Source organism: Polypterus senegalus, chromosome 13 (assembly GCF_016835505.1).
Source record: "Polypterus senegalus isolate Bchr_013 chromosome 13, ASM1683550v1, whole genome shotgun sequence".
Lineage (NCBI taxonomy): Eukaryota > Metazoa > Chordata > Cladistia > Polypteriformes > Polypteridae > Polypterus > Polypterus senegalus.
The window spans coordinates 121,468,492-121,494,247 of NC_053166.1; the positions used below are offsets into that span (position 1 = coordinate 121,468,492).

The 25,756-nt window shown below is 37.9% G+C and overlaps 1 protein-coding gene across 1 annotated transcript in view; it reads left to right on the top strand.

Moving 5' to 3' along the window:
• Nucleotides 1–4,872: 4,872 nt before the first annotated feature.
• Nucleotides 4,873–25,756, top strand: part of rufy1 (RUN and FYVE domain containing 1) — a 72,189-nt gene continuing 51,305 nt past the window's right edge. Inside the window, exons 1-2 of the mRNA XM_039774910.1 lie at nt 4,873–5,178; nt 24,360–24,533. Of these exons, the coding sequence (XP_039630844.1) occupies nt 4,887–5,178; nt 24,360–24,533 (466 nt within the window). The 5' untranslated portion in view covers nt 4,873–4,886. The remainder of the gene's footprint in view (nt 5,179–24,359; nt 24,534–25,756) is intronic.

The window sequence follows — 25,756 nt, forward strand, 5'->3', positions numbered from 1 at the left end:
TACCATCAAGTCAATGAAACTTCTGGGCTTTTGATCTGGTCAGTTAAGTAGCAGAGGGGTTGTTAATCAGTTTCAGCTGCTTTCGTGTTAATGAAATTAACAACAGGTGGACCAGAAGGGCAACAAAGAGATGACCCCCAAAACAGGAATGGTTTAACAGGTGGAGACCACTGACATTTTCCGCCTCATCTTTTCTGGCTGTTTTTTCACTAGTTTTGCATTTGGCTATGGTCAGTCTCACTACTAGTAGCATGAGGCTATACCTGGACCCTACAGAGGTTGCACAAGTAGTTCAGCTTCTCCAGGATGGCACATCAATACGTGCCAATCCCAGAAGGTTTGCTGTGTCTCCCAGCACAGTCTCAAGGGCATGGATGAGATTCCAGCAGACAGACAGTTTCTCTAGGAGAGCTGGACAGGGCTGTAGAAGGTCCTTAACCCAACAGCAGGACCGATATCTGCTCTTTTGGGCAAGGAGGAACAGGATGAGCACTGCCAAAGCCCTACAAAACGACCTCCAGCAGGCCACTGGTGTGAATGTCTCTGACCAAACAATCAGAAACAGACTCCATGAGGGTGGCCTGTGGGTCCGATGTCCTTTAGTGGGCCCTGTGCTCACTGCTCAGGACCGTGGAGCTAAATTGGTATTTGCCATAGAATACCAGAACTTATTGGTCCCCCACTGGTGCCCTGTGCTTTACACAGATGAGAACAGTTCATCCTGAGCACACGCGACACGGAGAACGTTATGCTGCCTGTAACATTGTTAAGCATGACCGGATTAGTGGTGGGTCAATGATGGTTTGGGGAAGCATATCCATGAAGGGACACACAGACCTCTACAGGCTTGACAATGGTGCCTTGACTGCCATTAGGTATTGGGATGAAATCCTTGGACGCATTGTCAGACCCTATGCTGCTGCAATGGCTCCTGGGTTCCTCCTGGTGCACGACAATGCCCGGACTCATGTGGCGAGAATATGCAGGCATGTCCTGGAGGTTGAAGGAATTGATCCCGCTGACTGGCCCCAACGCTCGCCTGACCTAAATCCAATTGAACAGCTCTGGGACATTATGGTTCGGTTCATCCGATGCAGCCAGGTTACATCTCAGAATTTCCAGGAGCTCAATGATGCCCTGGTCCAGATCGGGGAGATCCCACAGCACACCATCCGTTGTCTCATTAGGAGCAAGCCCTGCAAGCACGTGGGGGCAATAAAAACTACTGAGTACGATTTCAAGTTGCTGCAATGAAACTTCAGCAAAATGGATTAGCCTGTCGCCTCATTTTTTCACTTTGATTTTTGGGGTGTCTTTGAATTCAGCCCTCTGTAGGTTGATAATTTTCATTTCCATCAAAGGATGTGGCATCCTTTCGTTCCTAACACATTAACCAGCCCATAGCTATATATACGTAATGAACTAATTATTATTATTATTATTATTATTATTATTATTATTATTGTATCAGAATAGATATCCAGCAGGATTTTTTCCCATTGAGATCTGATGTATTTTCCAAGTGTTCCTTAAATTTTTTTGACCAGTGTAGATATATATTATATATAATACACTGCCGTGGCTGTATGTTTGTCTGTCCAGGATCTTAAATCACCTGTAGCTTGAAAACTGTTTGACATATTCACCTGAAATTTGGTACACATATACTATATGACATCTACTATCCGCTTTTGGGGTGATGATTGACCTCCAAAGTTATTCCTCTTTTTATTTTTATGTTATTTTATTGTAGAATCAGTTCTCAGCAGTGGCAAGCAAGGTGGCTGTGTGGTACATGTGTACAGGTGCCCTTCTCATCCCTATCACCTTCACTGTCACTTCCCTGACCTCTTCATATCTTAATTTATTCTTGAAGCAGATTGAACACTTAAGTGCCAGCTTAAGTGAAAAATTAAGGAAAACGTAATAAGTAATTGCAACACAAACACTGACTTAATCAGTTATAATGTGAAAAGATGCCGATGAAAGAAGAGAAGAAGCGGGCTGCTAGGGTGGAGAAAAGAGCAGCTCAGGAAGCAGCAAGTACATCAACTTCTGAGCAAACAAATGCTAAACGTACAGAGAAAAAGTATGAAAACTATGAATGCTGAAGTCAAGTGTATTCACTGCACGTTATTGTGCAGTGCGCCGTTATTGGTATATATATATATATATATTTGGGTTATTGGATTGGGACCTGAGTGCAGTGGGTGACATCTCAGCGCCACACTGGAATAGTGTGAGGTTTTTGACAATGGCTGGAGTGCCAATCCTGCCACCAACCCCCAAGTTTTCCCTGTAAGTTGGAGGACCTGGGCTTTGTTTCCCTGCCTTGTGCCCAGTGTTGGCTGGAATTGGCTCCAGCAGACCCCTGTGACCCTTTGGTTAGGATATAGCAGGTTGGATAATGACTGACTGACTATATATATATAAACTGCTCAAAAAAATTGAACACTTTGAAAACACATCAGATCTCAATGGGAAAAAGAAATCCTCCTGGATATCTATACTAATATAGACTGGGTAATGTGTTAGGAACGAAAGGATGCCACATCGTTTGATGGAAATGAAAATGATCAACCTACAGAGCCCTGAATTCAAAGACGCCCCAAAAATCAAAGTGAAAAAATGAGGCGACAGGCTAATCCATTTTGCTGAAGTTTCATTGCAGCAACTTGAAATCGTACTCAGCACTTTGTATGGCCCCTGTGTTCTTGTATACATGCCTGACAACATCGGTGCATGCTTCTAATGAGATGACAGATGGTGTTGTGGGGGATCTCCTCCCAGATCTGGACCAGGGCATCACTGAGCTCCTGGACAGTCTGAGGTGCAACCTGGTGGCATTGGATGGACCAAAACATAATGTCCCAGAGGTGTTCTATTGGATTTAGGTCAGGAAAGTGTGGTGGCCAGTCAATGGTATCAATTCCTTCATCCTCCAGGAACTGCCTGCATACTCTCACCACATGAGGCCAGGAATTGTCGTGCACCAGGAGCCACTGTACCAGCATAGGGTCTGACAATGGGTCCAAGGATTTCATCCTGATACCTAATGGCAGCCAAGGTGCCTTTGTCAAGCCTGTAGCGGTCTGTGTGACCCTCCATGGATATGCCTCCCCAGACAATCATTAACCCACCACCAAACTGCTCATGCTGAATGATATTACAGGCAGCGTAATGTTCTCCATGGCTTCTCCAGACTCTTTCACTTCTGTCACGTGCTCAGGGTGAACCTGCTCTCATCTGTAAAAAGCACAGGGCACCAGTGGTGCATCTGCCAATTCTGGTATTCTATGGCGAATGCCAATCGAGCTGCATGCTGCTGGGCAGTGAGCTCAGGGCACATTAGAGGACATGGGGCCCTTGGGTCACCCTCATGAAGTCTTTCTGGTTGTTTGGTCAGAGACATTCACACCAGTGGCCTGCTGGAGGTCATTTTGTAGGGCTCTGGCAGTGCTCATCCTGTTCCTCCTTGCCCAAAAGAGCAGATACTGGTCCTGCTGATGGGTTATGGACCTTCTATGGCCCTCTCCAGCTCTCCTAGAGTAACTGCTTGTCTCCTAGAATCTCCTCCATGCCCTTGAGACTGTGCAGGGAGACACAGCAAACCTTCTGGCAATGACATGTATTGATGTGCCATCCTGGAGAAGTTGGACTACCTGTGCAACCTCTGTAGGTTCCAGGTATCGCCTCATGCTACCAGTAGTGACACTGACTGTAGCCAAATGCAAAACTAGTGAAGAAACAGTCAGAAAAGATGAGGAGGGAAAATGCCAGTGGCCTCCACCTGTTAAACCATTCCTGTTTTGGGGGTCATCTCATTGTTGCCCCTCTATTGCATCTGTTGTTAATTTCATTAACACCACAGCAACTGAAACTGATTAACAACCCCCACTGCTACTTAACTGACCAGATCAAAAGCCCAGAAGTTTCATTGACTTTATGCTATACTCTGATTAAAAAGTGTTCCTTTAATTCTTTTGAGCAGTATATATATATATATATATTTTTTTTTTTTTTGCAGGTTAAATGGTTTGGCGATGTGTTTGACACGTGTCTGTTCATCCTCCAATGGACTGGCTACCTGAACAGAGCTTGTTCTTGCCCTGAACCCTGTGCTTGCTGGAATGGGCTCCAGGTTCCCAGTGATCCTACTCAAATCAATGTGTTTTTGGAAGATCGATGGATGTATTGTTTTATTTGTGCTTTGTTATTTTTTTTTCTGTACTTTTTCAAAAAAATAGTTTTGCAAATAACACAACTCATTCTCATTTACAGAACTTGAAGAGGATGCTGATAGGTAGAAACAATATCTTCGAGTTTTGTGCTCTCTATAACAGTAAATTCAGCAACATATCAGTCACCGCGACATAACTACTACATCCTTGATGGAACTGGTAGGTGTTATGACCAGAACAAAGTGATTCATGAAATTTATCGGAGTTTCCAGGAATTTTTAGATGTGAAATTAGCCAGGCTCTGCCTCAGCGAAGAGGAACAAATGTAATGTGCGATAAAAAACAAATCTCCTGCAAAGCGTTAAAGCTGGACTTTAATAAAAGCAGGGGATAAGCCATGCAGATGTAAAGATAACCAGTACTTTGTAATCTTGATAAAGCTCCTATATGTGAATATCGTATACGAATATAACCTGGGGTGTAACGAGTGCGGTACTCCAGTTTTTAACACTTTAGTACTGTGCCGCTCCCGTATAACGTACTACTGAGATGTTCATCAGTTGACTGTCTTGGTATTGGTAAAGGAAATTACTACGTGTACTACGTTGCTGGAAAGTGGCTCAAGTTTCGATTGCTCATGCCTGCTGCTCGCTTCTATCAGTGAAGGTTTTTATCGCCGCCTGTCGTCACGTGTTTGTTTTGAAAATGGCTGAGGAAGCTGTGGAGTCCCTAAGAACAGAAGAGACTCAAGACAAGGAGGATTTTGAGATCATTGAGAGCTGTCATGTCAGTGACTTCACTGGAGAGAGGGCAGAGGCGAAGGAGAAAGGCTCTGGCGTGGGGGCTTGGTCAGCGCCGCTTTTTTCACTCGCGAAAAAGGCTTCAGAGAGCCTGACAGCAGTAAACTCTGCTAATCCCCTGAGGTCGGCCACAACTGTACCTGGTGCGACTTCTGCAAAACAGCAGCCTGCTGGAACTGAGAATGCTGCTAAAACAGGTATGAAATGACTTAATGACATTCAGTTGCATTGTCCAATTTTCAGTTACATCGGTCGTTGAGGGAAAGAGTTGTTACAACTATAATGGAAATGAAAAAAATAATAAAATAATTGCGGTTCGTGTGATACAGCGTAGATGAGGGGATTATAGACAGCTGTCGGAGACAATGTAATCTGTCGTCTACTTCGTAAATACTCTAGGTTCCAATCAAATTAACATGCATAGTACATTGCAGTTAAAGTTGTCATTGTCTCAATATCCTAGAGAGCGCGATATGTTAAAATGTTCATTAAAACGTCACAGAAATGACATCTTATAGTTTCGTTCTTACTTAGAAGGTGCAGGTGTTTTTCATTTTTTTATTTACTGGTGAATAAAAGAATAGTTGCTTGTGTTTGCGTAGCAGTTCCAAATATTTCAGTTTCTCTAAACGCGTCAAACAGTTTGATCGCTTCTGGATTAATACTAAAGTATTAAAAAAAAAAGTGTGTTGTAGTAAAGTGAGCCTTTTACACGATCACCTGTAAAGTTGTATGTTTTATATAATGCGACCTGTGTTTGACAGGTCCATAATCTTGATCTGGCATCATCGGGTGATGCAGTTTTATTTTAAAGTTTAATTTTTTTCGTAGAGTGCAAGTGCCTGGATTAGTGCATTGACTTTTTCCATGAAACCCACGGTAGTATGTGTTTTTTGTTGTCCACTAGTGCTTTCAAGGGTCCGCTAATCCTTAGCTGCTTAACATCTTATAGGCCATGAGTATCATTTAAATTAAGCTTTGGTTACCAATGCTTATACGCTTTCTCTAGTAATTTTTACTAGTAGTTCTAATGTTGCTTATGTCCAAATATTAAATTGAAAATGGAAGGGCAGACCCCCGTGACCCTGTAGTTAGGATATAGCGGGTTGGATAATGCATGGAAGGATGTAAATCAAATATATGTATATATTATTTCTGAGAGCCAAAAATTACAAACAATTGTAGTTTTATTAATTTTTTTTTTCTGTACATGGTCAGTTATTTAACATGCAAAAAGTTTAGTGAATTCTACAGTAAAAAATAAGTCTGAACAAATGATGGCTTCGGTTCACCAATAATTTACATTGTCTTTGAATTAAGGAAGGCAGGACGCTTCTGTGCCCAGCTGATCGTACATTTTCTTGTTTTTCTTTAAACATGATACAGCATGATCTTTAACTGCCGTATCCCATTTGAGATAAAATCTGATAAATGTTGAATTCTAAGTTGTTCTACAAATAGTGTTTTATTTCGATGTAATTTGCCTGGTTATGGCCTGTTTGTTTGCTTGTAGAGTCATTCTCATGTGATTATTATAGGCTACAAACCGTTTTCATTTAGATGATGTACTGGTGTTTTTTGTTTTTTTTTTGTTTTTTGGGCACCTGTGCGGACGGCTGGGGGTTATGCCCAACCGCGACGTCTGGAAGGACTAGGAGAGGGACTATACGTCCTCTGTACCATGAGGGGGCAGCCGCCCTGGTCTGTATGGTGGCCACAGGAACCGAGCATGGAAGCTCAACCTAATTAAGGCCCATGGCCACCACAAGGGCGCACCAGGAGGGGTGGAAAGACTCCGATGTCAGCACTTCCGCCACACCCGGAAGTGTTGCGGGAAAGAATTCCAGTGACACCCGGAGTGCTTCCGGGTGCTCATGTGGCACTTCCACCACACCAGGAAGTGCTGCCGGAAGACCATCACAGAGCACCTGGAGCACATCTGGGTGGCTATAAAAGAGGCCGCCTCCCTCGAGTAGACAAGCTGGAGTCGGGAGGAAGAAGACCAAGCTTGGGAAGAGAGGAGTAAAGGCGACAAGAAAGAGAAGTCCAAACAGGAGAGACGGACTTGTTAAGGGTGTTTGGTGCACTGTCACTGTGTTGTGTGCTGAAACTTTAATTAAAATGTGTGTTTTCGGGATATTCTGTGGGATATTCTGTGTCTGCCTGTTTTTGTCTGGGCCGGTTTACCTCCCACCATAATGGGCAAACCCATTAATTGGTTGTTCATGTTTGGGAGATGCTAGAACCAGTGCACTTAGTGCAAGTTATCCTGCCATATTAAAAGTCACTGAAGTCACTCGTTTTGCCCATTCCAACACTCAGTTCAACACTGATTAATGTTAGAAACATTGATCTGTCTGTTTTTACAGTCAAATGAAAAAGGTTGTGAACCCCTCTCAGCCTGCATAATAATTTACCCTACTTTCAACAAAAAAAGATAACAATGGTATGTCTTTCATGTCTTAGGAACATCTGAGTACTGGGGTGTTTTTCGAACAAAGATTTTTTAGTGAAGCAGTACTTAGTTGTATGAAATTAAATCAAATGTGAAAAACTGGCTGTGCAAAAATTTGGGTCCCCTTGAAATTTTGCTGATTTGAATGCATGTAACTGCTCAATACTGATTACTTGCAACACCAAATTGGTTGGATTAGCATGTTAAGCCTTGATTTTCATAGACAGGTGTGTCCAGTTATGTGAAAAGCTATTCAAGGTGGTCAATTGCAAGTTGTGCTTCCCTTTGACTCTCCTTTGAAGAGTGGCAGCATGGGATCCTCAAAGGAACTCTCAAAAGATCTGAAAACAAAGATTGTTCAGTATCATGATTTAGGGGAAGGCTACAAAAAGCTATTTCAGAGGTTTAAACTGTCAGTTTTAACTGTAAGGAATGTAATCAGGAAATGGGAGGCCACAGGCACAGTTGCTGTTAAACTCAGGTCTGGCAGGCCAAGAAAAAATACAGGAGCGGCATATGCTCAGGATTGTGACAATGGTTACAGGCAACCCACAGATCACTTCCAAAGACCTGCAAGGACATCTTGCTGCAGATGGTGCACCTGTACATCGTTCTACAATTCAGCGCAATTTGCACAAAGAAAATCTATATGGCAGGGTGATGGCAGGCCCTTACTTGTTGTATGCAAATGCTCATTTAGATCCAGATTGATTTTGGAACAAAGTGCTTTGGATTGATGAGACAAAAATGGAGTTATTTGGTCATAACAAAAAGTTCTTTGCATGACAGAAGAAGAATACCGCATTCCAAGAAAACACCTACTACCTATTGTCAAATTTGGCGGAGGTTCCATTGTGCTGTGGGGCTGTGTTGCTAGTTCAGGGACTGGGGCCCTTTTTAGAGTCAAGGGTCTGATGAATTCAACCCAGTATCAACAAATTCTTCAGGATAATATTCAAGCATCAGTCACAAAGTTGAAGTTATGTAGGGGTTGGATATTCCAATAAGACAATAACCCAAAACACAGTTCGAAATCTACAAAGGCATTTATGCAGAGGGAGAAGTACAATGTTCTGGGATGGCCGTCACAGTCCTCTGACTTGAATATCATCTCAAATCTATGGGATGATTTGAAGCAGGCTGTCCATGCTCGGCAGCCATCAAATTTAGAGAGATTTTGTATGGAAGAATGGTGATAAATACCTCCATCCAGAACCCAGACACTCATCAAAGGCTATAGGAGGCGTCTAGAGGCTGTTATATTTGCAAAAGGAGGCTCAACTAAGTATTGATGTGATATCTTTGTTGGGGTGCCAAAATTTATGCACCTGTCTAATTTTGTTATGATGCATATTGCATATTTTCTGTTAATCCAATAAACTTAATGTCACTGGTGAAATACTACTGTTTCCATAAGGCATGTCAAATTTTAAAAGGAAGTTGTTACTTTGAAAACTCAGCCAATGATAAACAAAAATCCAAAGAATTATATGACTGTATACTACAGACTGCTATCATGTCATATATATGGTGCTAGAATGTAGAATTTGTGTGAAAGTCGATGTAATACCTACCTAATGACAACTCAATGTATGCTCAAAACAGGTTTAATAAAATATAGTGCTGTGCAGCCTGAAAGATAACAGCAAAAGTAGAACAGATATTGTGACTAACATCGGCTTAGGCATTTGTTTACCCAAATTACTCAGGCTTCAGGATTTGTGATGAAACATAGACCTATTTTCAGAAAAAAATAACTTCTAAATACAGTTGGGGAAATTTTAGAAGGACAGGGCTTAATCACACTCTTCTCATGTAAAAAGGGCATTATGCTTTGAAAACATAAGAATGTAACAATTTGATAAACATGAGGAGACCATTCAATCCATCAAACCTGTTTGTTTTGCTAATAGCTAAGCTGTCCCAATATCTCCTTCAGATTTTTCTTAAGGGTTGTCAAAGTTTTTGCTTCAGCTATTGATATTCCTTTTGCCCACATGTAGCACTTTGCACTTTTCTACATTAAACTGCATTTTCTAGGTGTTCACCCAGTACTGAAGGTTGTCCAGGTCATTTTGAATTCTTGTTGCTGCCCCCTCAGTGTCTGCCGTCCCTCCAGTTTTAATGTCATGTGCAGATTTGACAAGTTTACGAACTATACCAGAAAGTTTGGTTAAGTACCTATACCAGACATGGTAAAATTATCATTGTTGCATTTTATTATCTGTAGCCTTTAATCATTGGTTAAAGTTGTAAAGTTTTAAAAATACATTTTAGCTGTGATGCATTTTTTTTTAATTTTTTTTTTTTTAAGAGACTCACTTAAATACTTGACACTTCTAGAACAGTTCTTTTTAAGATTATTGTTTAAATATTTAAGGCATGATCAGTATGTTCTGTGCCTAAACATGAAAGGGGTATTCAACAGACTAAAGATTAGCTCTGTGCACAGAAGTATTTAAATTACATATATTTGGCATTTGTATATGAAAACTTAGTGTTTCTTATTTTAGAACCAAGAGAACATGGATACTGCTAAATCAAGCTTTGTACTATTAAAAAATGTTGCAAAGGTAGGGAAATGTTGAATGTACAGTATAAAGCCAAATGTGTGTGCTTGTCTGGTATACAAATCTGTAATGTTGAACCCGTCTCTGACAAACTCATTTATACAGGGGGAACACCACAGGCTATGTTTTCTACTGAAATGTGGTTGGCACCCCAACTTCGCTGTGCACCAGTTGGTTCTCCCAACCTTATCAGTTCTAGTTACCTATACTAGTGCAGCTAGTATCCAATAAACAGTAAATGAAAAAATGTATAATCCACATTTTAGTAAAAAGAAATTAATTTTTGGGTGCCAGCAATAGCACAGTAGGATGTGACTTTTAGGTCTGGCTTCAAAATGTTTTGAGCATCCCTAGTAAAATAATTCAACAGCTGAGCTTTCATTATCTATATACCTAATAAAGGCTCAACAATTTAAATACTTTGTTTCTAACATTCTTTCATTTTTTTTAGAAAGGAATTCACTTTATTTATCATCATTTCAACAACACAACCTTTTACAGTCAACTAATTAATTTTTTTGAAAAACATTATAGTAAGACAAATTAAATTCTTGCTGTTCAGTTCACTTTTTCTTAGGGTAGTAGTAAGTGCATGTTTTTACTTTTGCCAATCTCTTTTTCTTTATAGTACAAAACTCATTTTTATTAAGATTTATTACCTACCAGCTATTGTATTCAAATGCAGAATTTTGAATACATTCATAATATAGTCTTATTTCAGTGACACAGTAAATCTGTTTAGTATTCATACATTTTTATTTAATTACTTTTATTAATTTTAGAAAATTCTGTTCTGCCTCATTTATATGCGCTGTTTGTCTAAGCAGTTTCTGAAACAGGTGATTTAAATTTCAATGAGCTAATATGGAGGCATTTAACACATTGGCTTAGAGGTTCTCTTTAGTGCTTCCTCATAACTGTGTTTGGTCAATGTTTGATTGAAGTTTTCACTTTTTTCATATATATTTTTGGCATTGTTTTAAGGTTGTACAGCTTTCTTCACGTATCCTAAATGTATATGTATTAAGGTGAACTGTCATTCTAAAATGATGAAATGTAGGTAAACATATGCGGACTATTCCCTTTGATAGATTTGTACCCCATACAGAGTTTGTTCCTGTTTTGAGGCCGATGCTTCTGGGATAAATTCTGAATTAAATGAATCAAGGAAATAGATTCACAGATTTTATTTTAGTAACATCTAAATTAAGGGTGCACCAATGATATTTTTTAATGGAAGTTACTAATTATGAATACTAGGGACTGCAATGTGGACACATTAGGATGAATAAGGTCTCTATTTTTAATAATGACAAAGCACTGCCTTTTTCTAAGAGTGCTATTTTAAAAGAAAGCCTGCTTGGCTTGTCGTATGTCATGAATACTTATGTTTAGTTAAACTATGAATCCTCGATTTCTAGCCAATGAAGTGAGAACTGGTCATACATATAACACAGTCAGTTCCATTACCTTGTCTGTAATCTTTTGTTTTTGCTTGTCCCATTTTTTTTATTTCTAACAGACATTTTGTTTACTGAAAGCTGTGACAGAGGAGGTGATTTTGCAGCTGTCATTCAGTAGTTTTAATTGGCGTCATAAAGAAGATTATCAGTGAATGGAGGGAGGGGCAAAGGTGCAATTTCTTTCTTTAAAGTAGTATATACGAGGCAGTGTGTTACATTTTTTTGTACTATTTGAAAACCTGGTTTATTTAAACACCTTGTACTACTTTGACCTCTTACAGTTAACCCTATTGGGATATGGTATGGAAGCATGGAAGAGTACAGCTGTAAGAGTTATGCTTATATTTTAGAGCCAGCATGAGAATACTTTCAAGCTAATTATACAGAAAAAACAGAGTAAGAGAATAATTATTTTTTAGCTTTTAAAAAATGACTGCCTTCAAATAACTGCATCTTTCGTTAGTCACCAAAAATCAGTAAACCTTTTTGAGGAGATATTCCATTCAAAAATATTTTTTTCATGTTACCCATCCTATGTAGTTTGTAGTGAATGCCAAGAAAAATATTTTAATGTCATGTTTTCATGCAGAACTGAGATAACAAAGTTTTTAAATAGAATAAGTGTCTATGACTTAGACACTTGCTGTTTAGGACAGCAAACTGTATAAAAAAACATCCATGAAAAAAAAATCTTGAGTTACTTTTGCCATATAATCCACATATCAGGTCGTCCAGTCATATGTTCTCAATTTGGAGTATGAGATAAGTATCGTCTACAATAATAATTGTTTTAATGATGTACATGCTGATATTATTGAGCATGTCACTCAATTTGCAGAAAACAATCAAAAACATGCCTTGTGAGTCTACACATTCATTGTATAATATAACCTAGCCAAATAGACTACTGAGCATGCGGAAAGCAAGCACATAGGTGTGCACGGTCAGCAAGTTAAGCTAGCAAAGCTGCCTAAAAATGAGTGAGCAAACAGTGCCAGGGGATAAAATAGCCCGCAATCTATGTCATTAGATTTAATTGTAAGACGTGGATCATCCTCACTTGCGTGGAGGTGATTTGGCTTTGAAAAGACTGAGGTTGCTTATAAGACATCAATCTGTAAACTGTCAGAATATGTATGCTGTTAAAGACCGCTCAATAACTAACTTCAAGTTCAAGTTTATTGTCATGTGCACAGTGAGGAAACACGTTTCCTTGTAAAATGAATTTCTTTCTTTGCTGTCCACACCAAATAACAAAACCAGCATATAAAGATAAACATAAGTAATAAGTAGCAGATAGATAATAAGTAACATAGGCAGCATAAAGTAGAAAAACAGAATAGAAGTATAAAGTGTAAGTGTGCAGGTAGGTGTGTGATGAACACGTCAAATTTAATTGTGTAAGGTAGATGGAATGAGGTGAACCATGACTTGTTTCACCATCTGTGAACTAACAACTGCACAGAATATGAAGAACACAAAAAGTGTCAGTAGTTAGTTTTCCATGACAAAAGTACACAAACTTTAACTGAATCATTCTGCAAAAAAGTTTGGGTTCCTCTATAAATTCCAGTTTAAGTGAAATTGATCTAGTACAGAGTCCTTTAGGAATCAGACAAAAAAGAAAGAAATCTGTTTAAACAAATTTATGTAATTTGTTTGAATGGATTATTTTTATTTCCATAAGAAGCTTCTGCCTGTCTGGTGAGTTTTATTTTTCAAGCCCTCTTGTTTGGGGGTCCTCGATTCCAAGGCACATTTATTTTCTTTCATTATTTAAAACACTCGCTTAGAGCCCCACCTCCTCGTCCTACTCCACCCAGCCCCTATGGCTGCAGAAGTTGAAGCAGGAAATGACACTATAGAGGGGGCAAAGAAAAAAAGTCTTTTAGCAGCTGTTAAAAAATAAATAAATAAATAACAAAAAAAAAACCACAGGAATTCAGAGAAGGTGAGTCTCTGCACATTGCCAATGAAAAATAGATAAGTGGTACTTAATACCTGAGGTGGACAGTGATGTAAATCCGCTTAAGTGATGGAAAACACAAGAATTACATTTCCCCAAATTAGGGAAAACCAGCAAAAATGTATGTGTGCATCTCTGTCTCTAGCTGCCCTTCTGAGAGGGCTTTAAGCACTGGAAGAAATGTTGTAACATGTGACCCTGCTAGTCTGAAGCCAGATGCCGTGGACAGGCTGGTGTTTCTGACACACAACTTGAAGTTTCTTCAGTAGAATTTTGTAATTTTGTTTTTCTGATATCTTTGTGCAGTATTGGACAGAACTTGATTACAAATGCTATAGTTTTTTTTTCCCTGCACAGTATTTGACAGAACTTTGCATTTTTACATTATAGTACAGTATAGTTAGATGTTTGTTCTTGTTTGTATGCTGCACAATTCACATTACAGCAGAGCAGTTTGTGCTTAACCAGACCGTAATGTCCATACTATTTAGTTCAATTATGAGTTGTGTTTTATTCCCTTTCAATTCATATTTTGTTTACATTAAGGGTAAATGTCTGTTTAAAATGCTTTCATTATAATATTGTTGTTGGTCTTAATGCAATTTTTTGTGTAAATGGTTTACTCATACCAAAATGGTTTACTCATCACTGTTTGATCTCTGTTATATATTAACTGGTGATTTAAATGTTTTTCTGTTATTTTATTTCAGTTTTAAGTAAGTAAATAAGACATGTTTTCCTTAACTGTTGTTTCCATTAATCTCATTAGTAAGCTACAATTAATATCTTATTAACATGACCAAGCTAGATCAATAAGACATACAAATGCGTTTTTAAAGAATGCAAAATAAAGTGTATTAATTTGTATCATCAAAGTCCCAGAAAATATTGAGATAATTTTTGGAAATATCGCACACCCCTACTCACAATATCCCAAACACATGTATTTTTCCTAAAATGTTGCTAAATAAACCACTTCTGCAAAATGCTCTCTTGGACTAAATTAGAACACAGTGAAATGTGTTTGCCTGATGACCTGTCTTTTTCCTATTAGACCACTCAACTCCTCTGTTTTGTGCTTTGTTAACCACCACCATCATGCTATATCCTCAATCCTAACTGGTTGTTAGTGGCAGTTTTATTACACCAGATACCCAAAAGAAACCAGAACTGTATTAACTAATTCACTCCTAGTTTCCTGTAAAACAGGCTAAAATGTTTAAAAAGGTATCTTACAAACATCGGAGAAATGTCTGTTTTTTCCAGGCAGTGTGTGGACATCCTTTCTACTTTTCAGGCATAAATGATTAAACAGTATTTTGAGTGGTTTTTCTAAAGCTCTACATCCATCATTAAAAGGTATGCTGTTTAGTTGGTTAACCAGACAGTATGGCAATGCCTTAATAAATCTAATTGTCTGATGAACATCATTTGGCTTTATTCTCTTTAAAACTGTACTGCAGGCTTTAGTACCTTGTGATGGAGCACATTTTCTAAGGCTCCATGTAAAATAAAAATTAATCACTGGTAGGAGTGGGTTCAACTGTTTATATAATTTTGGCAACAAAGAAGGAAGTCTTAAAACTTATGCTACATTTAGAATTTGGAAACAGATCATATATAGTACTTTGGATTTTCCACCAAATTTAATTTAATGTACAGTTGTACATTAAATCTTTTTGTTTTTTTAAGTTTGGGACACAGAAAATGGAGCATATGGAAAAAATGATCACATGAAAGAACAAATAAGATTATTATTTTTTAAAATAAATAGTCAACTACAGTAGTTTTCGTGCTGTCCTGCATCATTGATACTGTATATTTGTAATCTACATGGTTCTCACTTACCATTTTGCAGTCCAAAATGTCTGATTGACCTGGCAGCAAGCAATAGAATTCCAAATTTCCTTAATTGCAGGAGATACTGAAGCAAGGGCATGTTTCATCAAAATAATGAATCAACATCCACCTTAATGAAAGGATAAGTGTCTCTATGTCTGTCCAGTTGCTATGTCTCTACCATTCCGACAGATTGCATATTGCAAACTTTAACACTGCTTTTATGAATCCAATTAAAAAGGCATATAACAGAGACATGTTTATTGCATTTATAATTCCAGCCGAGGGCATTTACAGTAATGCATTTTATTAAATGTTTGTGCCATCTGTTGAAATGACAAATGCAATGCATTTTATTAGTATGTGCATTACAAAGTCCATTCCAATGTATGATGCACTGCAAAAGATATCACTGAGGTTAGTTATTTATTTATATGAGAATAGTGTTAATTTTGTAGGCAGAAGTTTTATGCTTCTAATGATGCAAAAATGAAATGGAATTACAAAAAAAAAATGATTACAGAAACTGAAACACTTCTTTCTTGGATGTAGAACTTGTTTTAATGATGTAAATAGTGCTGCAAAGGAGATATAGAACAATGTGCAATGATGTGTAACTTTTTCTTATTTACCTTGCCAGAGGATCTCTGTTTAGTTGCCTCCATTAATTTATTTTTTTTTTATTTTTTTTTTTTTATTTATTTGTATGAATCAGTGTTGTCTTCAAACACTCAATCCACTCTGTAAGCCACATATACTAGCATATATCCTTTAAGAGTTAAGGACCTATAATTTTCCGTAATTATTTTTTGCTTGATGTTTTGTTATATCTGTACAGTGTTAACTAAGTAAACTAATGAATTGTATCCTTTGGATATGTAAGATGTTGGATGCGTATCTCTAACATTTCATGTGGTTTAATGATAAAATTACAGGTAATTTAAATTGTCAAAATATGATATTATTTAAGCCTACAATTTAAAAGAAAAACTTCTATGCCATATTTTTTAACTTTTGTTAGCATACGGGGAAGCATGGTCTGGATAAATCCTAAAATTTATACTTACTGTGGAACAATTTCACATGAATAAAATTTCAGGTTTATAGTTCCATTAAATGTTTTACAAAAAAGCTATGTGCAAAACTTAAATGATCCATGCATAATATAGACTGGAGTTAGCTACTTTTTTCACAGAAAAAAACTATTCTCAAACCCTTTAAAACCCAGATCACCCCGAAGAATAGATATTTCACTTTTTTAACTTTCTTTTTAATAGGTTCTCTGAGAACTCCTGTTTTGCAGGGTTTTACACAAAGAATGGTGAAAAGGTTGGTCTCATCAGCCCTGAAATATGTCTGTAGTTAGTCTGATAATAATAAATAATTTCCTGTACGGGCGTTTTAAATGCAGATCACACAGCACAGCAACAGCAGCAAGCCAGCAGCTGATCGAGCAAAGAGAAGGTAAAAGAAAAAACTATTTGTTTCCCATTGTATCAGTGTTTAAGAGGGGGTTTCAGAGGAGCGACCGTGCCTCCTTGGGGTGCGTTCAGCCCCCCTCTTCACAACACGAGCAGCAGAGAGGCGAAGTGGCTGGCGCGTAGCGCCGGCCAGGGGGGTTGGCGAGTAAAGCAAGCAGGGGACAAGCCCCCTAGTTTTATTATAATTACAGTCATTTGAAAAATTAACCCATTTATGCCTCGTGTTCCGAATGACAGTCACGTTGGAGTTATTTATATTCTACTGCTCAAGGCCATTGCTGGGCTCCGACTTTTCACGCACGTTTGCTTCCTGGGGGTACACCTTATCACGTCGTGCACAGAGTTAGTCAGTGAGCTGCAGATATTGGTGTGCTGGGATCTCCTTAAGAAGTGCTGTGAATTTTCTCACATTTTTGAAGAACCAACCTCAAGACAGGTAGATATAACTTTGGAATGGAATGGAATACATTTTTTTTTCTCCTTATTGTTCCTTATGTTTTTCTACGCAACATATGTGAAGTTCATACACAAACTCAAAAATTTCAACCTTGGGCATAAATGGGTTAAGTATCTTCCATGAAATTTTACATTTTAACATATCTGGACATATCAAGGTTTGATAGTTACTTACAAGTATCCTTCTATATAAAAGTGGTCGGGATTGTCCTTCCGTCCCGTGAGTGCTACGCAGGCGCGGAGTTTCACACACGCCACGTCCATTTTGCAATGCACGATGGGATTTGTAGTTTCGTTTTTCCAGGTAAAAGATGATTTTCTACTCCAGACTGCGATATCTTCTTCTTCTTTCTTACTATATAAAAGTGGTCGGGATTGTCGTTCCGTCCCGTGAGGAGAAAGCGTAGCGGTATTCCGCTCATCACAGACTTACTACTTGCAGCTTGCGGTACGAAGCGACATGATGTGAGCAGAGTTCTGGTGCTCCCATCGTTCCCTTGCTTTTGTACGCGATGCGCTGGAAAAATAGACAAAATTTTGTCTCTGGAAATAATTAATGTTGATGGAGTACAAATGCCTCACCGCATAGTAAATATCAGGGGGGTTCAAAAGGGCGACCTCAATATAGAAAAAAAGTTTAAATTTCATCACAAAAATAACAGAAACTACGAGTATTAAAGTAATACGCTCAAATGCAATATAACCAAATTAATGATTTTGTATAAAATATCAAATTGATCTACATATTGAATTGCCTTAAGAAGTGGTCAACTTAAAAGTCGGTTGCCTTAAAAGGCGGGTCAGCCTAGTCTTTGGATAAAAATGGTGGTGTAATAAAAAAAAAAAAAAGAGAGTTTGACTTTGCGATAAGTTATTCAACAAAATATTATCAAATGCCATTTCTGTCTGTAGAAAAAGTAAGTATGCTGTTGACTCTTAGCTGGTAATGCCCCCTTTGGCAGGCATTTTGGCATTCTCTGTAACTACCTATCAGTCTCTGACATCGACTGGAAGAAAGTTTTTCATGCTTCTCCATGCAGAATTTTTTTTCTGCTGTATTTGAAGGATAGTCAAATCTCCACCTCAGCATCTCAATGGGATTTAGATCAGGAGTTTTACATGGCCATTCCAGAACCCTCAACTTCTTTCTGTTCAACCATTCCTTGGTGGATTTGCTGGTATGTTTAGTGTCATTATCATGTTACAAGGTCAGGCTTCAATTTTCGGACAGATGATCTCGCCTTTTCCTCAAGTACCCTCTGTTACATTGAAGAATACATAGCTTATCATAAAAGGCAAAACACCCACACACAGATTTTCGTTATAACCACTTTTCTTCCATTATGGAGATTTGAGTTGTAACTGTTTACTAAACAGTATCACAAATTAAGTTCAAGTCTTGCATTTTAATTTACTTTACAAATGCCAATACTAGTTTACTTAAATGATAGCTGGGCAAGTACTCCATTGATATACCACTATTGCTCTTAGTATTTATTTATCAGTACAGAAGATGGATGGTAACATTTCAATTACAGTTATACCGTACGCTGTATATATGTTTACTGTCCTCTATCTTTTCTTAGACAGACTAATTCTAAATGAAACAAGAAACACACATTTCTTCTTTGTTGCTTCCCTGAAGTGTTGATTTTGACACTGTCTTTAATTTACACTGTAGCACAAAGCATTTGTTTAAGGTTGCATAACATTTCAATTTGGCAATGTGGTAAACTGCAAAAAGTCTAATATACTGTGTCTACAGATGAGTCATGGGTTTCAGTTGCCCACAAACTACTTGGAAGTCTGCATGCTGATATTTGGAATGTATATTTCAACGTGTTTCTGCTTGCACCACCAAAATCATGTTGAGAATGGTTTTAAACAGTTTAATCCTGTGTCATCTTTCAACAATGACATATTTGCCTGTTTCTTTTTTTTTTACTTCTTAGACAAATGTGTGTTGTTATTGATTTTACTTTATCTCCATTCTGAAAGATTATGGTCATGGGGTACCCAAAAACTTACAGCCCTGGGCACTAAGCACAACATTTTCCTGGACTGGGCTCTAAAAGAAAGCAATTAAAACTAAATAATTATAATAATGTTAATAATGGCTCTAGTGTAATGCTTAGCTTAACTAGATTGTTTTCATATTTCCTACATGTACAATGTGTTAGTGTTTGTTTTTTTTTGTTTGTTTTTTTTGTTTTTTTTTTGTTTTTTGTTCTGTTTGCGCAGTCAGGAACAGTGAATGATCATTGTAGTTACAATATCTTAAATTAAATTCCTTCTCTGTTTTTTTTTCTAATATGTATTTTAATTTTATTAACAAAACCTGCATTGTACAGGTTTATTGTTGTAACATAAAAATGTTAAGCAGACACTGTTCTGCTGAATTGTCCAGAGGGGTACATCTGCAAAACGTACAGCACTTCAAGTTTAATTTAAAATCAAGAAACCCGAACATCATGCAGAGTACGAGAAAGACACGGCGGCGGCTACGGAAACAGCAGCAGCGAAAAGGAAAGTAGCTACTCCCAGTCCTAAGACACCCACTCCATCTGTGGCTGACTTCTTTGAAAAGGCAAAATAGTTTGCCAATGACCGTGCCAAAGCTAAAGGTATTACTAAAAGGATAATGGAATTCATCGCATTGGATGATCAACCATTCTCTGTTGTAGAGGATGTTGGATTTCGCAGGCTTATAGACCATATTGAGCCCGTTACACCATGCCTAGTAGACAGCATTTCTCAGACGTGTGCTTACCTGAGATGTATAACGTCGTTTCAACTCACGTCCATGAGCTCTTGGCTACAGATATTGCAGCCCTCAGCTTCACGACTGATATTTGGAGCTCGGATGTGAGCCCCACCAGTATGCTGAGTTTAACTGCGCAGTGGATCGACACAGATTTCAAGCTACAAAGATTGTGCTTCACTCACAAGAGTTTAGAGGGTCCCATACAGCTGTAGCCATATCCGAGGCATTCGCCAACATTTTTGACACTTGGCGTATCGACCGATCTAAAGTGCATGCGGTGACAATGCAAGAAATATGGCTAAAGCCATGGAAGATCGTGATCTGAAAGGCATACGGTGTATGGCACACACAATTCAACTGGTGGTCAACGAGGGATTGTTGAGTCAGCGCAGTATAGCAGATGTGATAGTGATAGGCAGGAAAATTGTTGGCCATTTTAAATATTCACCGCTTGCCTATGCGCGCTACAATCTATCCAAGAACAGTTCGAACGCCACAAAATCGTTTCCAACAAGATGTGAGCACAAGGTGGAACAGTACATACTGTATTATATGCTGGAAAGCCTTTTTGCGCAAAAGCGAGTCTTGGCTACATACATAGCAGATCAATCCCGAGCAGCAGCAGAGGCGAAGTGGCTGGCGTAGCGCCGGCCAGGGGGGTTGGCGAGTAAAGCAAGCAGGGGACAAGCCCCCTAGTTTTATTATAATTACAGTCATTTGAAAAATTAACCCATTTATGCCTCGTGTTCCGAATGACAGTCACGTTGGAGTTATTTATATTCTACTGCTCAAGGCCATTGCTGGGCTCCGACTTTTCACGCACGCTTGCTTCCTGGGGTACACCTTATCACGCGCACAGAGTTAGTCAGTGAGCTGCAGATATTGGTGTGCTGGGATCTCCTTAAGAAGTGCTGTGAATTTTCTCACATTTTTGAAGAACCAACCTCAAGACAGGTAGATATAACTTTGGAATGGAATGGAATACATTTTTTTTTCTCCTTATTGTTCCTTATGTTTTTCTACGCAACATATGTGAAGTTCATACACAAACTCAAAAATTTCAACCTTGGGCATAAATGGGTTAAGTATCTTCCATGAAATTTTACATTTTAACATATCTGGACATATCAAGGTTTGATAGTTACTTACAAGTATCCTTCTATATAAAAGTGGTCGGGATTGTCCTTCCGTCTCCGTGAGTGCTACGCAGGCTGAGTTTCACACGCCACGCCCATTTTGCAATGCACGCATGGGATTTGTAGTTTCGCTTTTCCAGGTAAAAGATGATTTTCTACCCAGACTGCTATATCTTCTTCTTCTTTCTTACTATATAAAAGTGGTCGGGATTGTCGCTCCCCCCGTGAGGAGAAAGCGTAGCGTATTCCGCTCATCACAGACTTACTACTTGCAGCTTGCGGTATCGGCGACATGATGTGAGCAGAGTTCTGGTGCTCCCATCGTTCCCTTGCTTTTGTACGCGATGCGCTGGAAAAATAGACAAAATTTTGTCTCTGGAAATAATTAATGTTGATGGAGTACAAATGCCTCACCGCATAGTAAATATCAGGGGGGTTCAAAAGGGCGACCTCAATATAGAAAAAAAGTTTAAATTTCATCACAAAAATAACAGAAACTACGAGTATTAAAGTAATACCGCTCAAATGCAATATAACCAAATTAATGATTTTGTATAAAATATCAAATTGATCTACATATTGAATTGCCTTAAGAAGTGGTCAACTTAAAAGTCGGTTGCCTTAAAAGGCGGGTCAGCCTAGTCTTTGGATAAAAATGGTGGTGTAATAAAAAAAAAAAAAAAAGAGAGTTTGACTTTGCGATAAGTTATTCAACAAAATATTATCAAATGCCATTTCTGTCTGTAGAAAAAGTAAGTATGCTGTTGACTCTTAGCTGGTAATGCCCCCTTTGGCAGGCATTTTGGCATTCTCTGTAACTACCTATCAGTCTCTGACATCGACTGGAAGAAAGTTTTTCATGCTTCTCCATGCAGAATTTTTTTTCTGCTGTATTTGAAGGATAGTCAAATCTCCACCTCAGCATCTCAATGGGATTTAGATCAGGAGTTTTACATGGCCATTCCAGAACCCTCAACTTCTTTCTGTTCAACCATTCCTTGGTGGATTTGCTGGTATGTTTAGTGTCATTATCATGTTACAAGGTCAGGCTTCAATTTTCGGACAGATGATCTCGCCTTTTCCTCAAGTACCCTCTGTTACATTGAAGAATACATAGCTTATCATAAAAGGCAAAACACCCACACACAGATTTTCGTTATAACCACTTTTCTTCCATTATGGAGATTTGAGTTGTAACTGTTTACTAAACAGTATCACAAATTAAGTTCAAGTCTTGCATTTTAATTTACTTTACAAATGCCAATACTAGTTTACTTAAATGATAGCTGGGCAAGTACTCCATTGATATACCACTATTGCTCTTAGTATTTATTTATCAGTACAGAAGATGGATGGTAACATTTCAATTACAGTTATACCGTACGCTGTATATATGTTTACTGTCCTCTATCTTTTCTTAGACAGACTAATTCTAAATGAAACAAGAAACACACATTTCTTCTTTGTTGCTTCCCTGAAGTGTTGATTTTGACACTGTCTTTAATTTACACTGTAGCACAAAGCATTTGTTTAAGGTTGCATAACATTTCAATTTGGCAATGTGGTAAACTGCAAAAAGTCTAATATACTGTGTCTACAGATGAGTCATGGGTTTCAGTTGCCCACAAACTACTTGGAAGTCTGCATGCTGATATTTGGAATGTATATTTCAACGTGTTTCTGCTTGCACCACCAAAATCATGTTGAGAATGGTTTTAAACAGTTTAATCCTGTGTCATCTTTCAACAATGACATATTTGCCTGTTTCTTTTTTTTTTTTTTACTTCTTAGACAAATGTGTGTTGTTATTGATTTTACTTTATCTCCATTCTGAAAGATTATGGTCATGGGGTACCCAAAAACTTACAGCCCTGGGCACTAAGCACAACATTTTCCTGGACTGGGCTCTAAAAGAAAGCAATTAAAACTAAATAATTATAATAATGTTAATAATGGCTCTAGTGTAATGCTTAGCTTAACTAGATTGTTTTCATATTTCCTACATGTACAATGTGTTAGTGTTTGTTTTTTTTTTTGTTTTTTTTGTTTTTTGTTTTTTGTTCTGTTTGCGCAGTCAGGAACAGTGAATGATCATTGTAGTTACAATATCTTAAATTAAATTCCTTCTCTGTTTTTTTTTCTAATATGTATTTTAATTTTATTAACAAAACCTGCATTGTACAGGTTTATTGTTGTAACATAAAAAATGTTAAACTTGAAAAAGAATAGGGGTCGCAACTCAGGAAGCCACGTTTAAGACTTAATATTTGAAGAATAATTTAAAAAGGCAATAATGCCTTGATTTTGAACAGCAGACTTATCTATGTTCTCCTTAGCTAGGATGTTGGTCTAAAGACGATGACTTCCTGCTGCAGTCTTCTTTTATGTTTCCTGAAGTGTGAGATGAGAAGTCTGGATGGGCGGAAGGTGACATTACTTGCCTTTGAATGAAACTTCCTATATCCTGAGAGTAGGAAACAAAAGTTGTTATTGTAAACAATGTAAACTTCTCTTGATTTCCCCTGCTGTCCCAATTAATTGGTTCCTGTAAGACCCTAATGAAGTCCACTTACATAATAGTGTATATATGTGTTTATAAAAATGTGAGGAAAAAAAACAGAATGCAGTGAATGACTCAGTACTTCCGTGTTTCCTATCTTTTGCTTAAATATGTACTTGGGCAGGGGGTTAAATCAAGGAAAAATATGCCTTTATCCCAAAGATTATGGAGGGCACTACTGTATGTAACTCAAAGGGAAAAAAAACAAGTGCTTTAGCCTCCAATATATCTAGTAGAGTATTAGATATGGCTGCATTTCAAGTTAATGTTGAGATTACAGTGTGATTTTTGCATCTTTCATAGTCCATGAATAAACTCAAATGATAAAGTAAATGTTATTGATGTTACAGAGCAAGTCACAGATGATCTCAAAGTTGTTAGTAAATGAAGTCTGTCATTAGTCAGGCATGCCAGCTTTGACTGGATACATGTATGAGGTGTGCCTTAGTTTCTGACTTTTATTTTAATGGTCTTTTCTTAGGGTTTTTGAAAAATTTAACTTTCATGAAAAACCATATGTATTGTCATTTATGCTTGTTTCTGTTAAAGCACACTGAATATCATGTTACAACTGCAGTGCTGTTCAATTGATCCATTTATATAACTCCTTGCCTTAATGTGATTTAAATAATTACCATTGTGGTATAGCTTGGAAGTTAAAATATTCTTCTACTTCTGTTTTTCTAAGCTTTAAAGGATCAGATGGCCATAGAGAGATCAAACCTTATGAACATGATGAAATTGAGTATCAAAGTTCTCATACAGTCATCTCTAAGCTTGGGACGCTCACTGGACTCTGAGTACCTGCCTCTTCAGCAGTTTTTCATTGTTTTGGAACATTGCCTAAAACATGGCCTAAAAAGTATGATTGTTTTTTTATTCTTAAGCTTGATAGTAGGGATCAGTAGTTTCTTTATGAAGAAGATATATGTGACTTGATAATAATTAAAAAAGTTAAGTTAAAACCTTACCAAGTTGTGACCATGTAAAATTCATATTACCTGGGGTCTCGTTTTTAAAACTTGATGGATTTGAGCGAGAATGTATATGTATGCCACAAAACAGGAAAAGGCACACCCAATAAAGAAACCTTATTCATAAAACTTACTGCATGTACATTTGTGCACAATTAACAAATCACAGTCATCTTGTAAATGTGCATACATGAACACTCCTCACACTTTACCCCGGTTACCACCCTGAAACAACCATATATGGACCATGGTCATCAACCTTGTACATATGCAGTCCTAATGCTGCACACTTTCTTTGCCTGGTAGATCAGTCTCCCACATTAGGCATGCAGTAGTATGAGATACAAGTTCTCATCACTAAATTGAGAGCATGCAAGGAACATGTATTTGGTGGTCTAAGCATGGGTCTCCAACAAGCACAAATCTATTGAATGGCATCATTTTACTGCTATTGCGAAGGCTATGAGCTCCAGCCGCACAGTGCCTGAAATAGGAAAAAAAAGGTCCAATGTCTGGAAATGAAGCAGATTGCTGGTCACCGTCACAGTTTTTGTGTAACAGGAGGAAGCAAAAGCATATCTATACTCTCTCTGATTCAGATCAATGAATGGCATCTGTAATTTGACGATTTGATGATTGTCAGTCCCATATTGGCATCACAGATGACTTTTTGTGTTAATGGAATGTCACTGCATATGGTTAACAAAAGCTGCATTGTTCTTGCAAGTTGCCCTTATTGCAATTTGTATACAATAAAGTGTTCCCATTATATCAGGGAAATTGGACATTGCTGGAAATAATGCTTTTGCAGACATAAAAGGGCATTTTGCTTTATTTATGTGCACCCACATCATACAAAAACTGAATGTATCACCATGAGATAAGCCTGCAGATGAGGACACTCACAAAGCAAGGTGTAGGAACAATAAAGTGCAAAAGGGCCTTTATTATAACAATCTAACAAAACAGTGTCCAAAAACTGACTGTAGTGCTAAAGCGTCAGTAAATAAATAATCCATAAAATAAAAATGATGGAGGTGGTTAAAATCAAACAAAAGTAAAAGTGTTTTAAAAATCATGGCTAAAAACATAGTGCATATGAGCCCTAGTG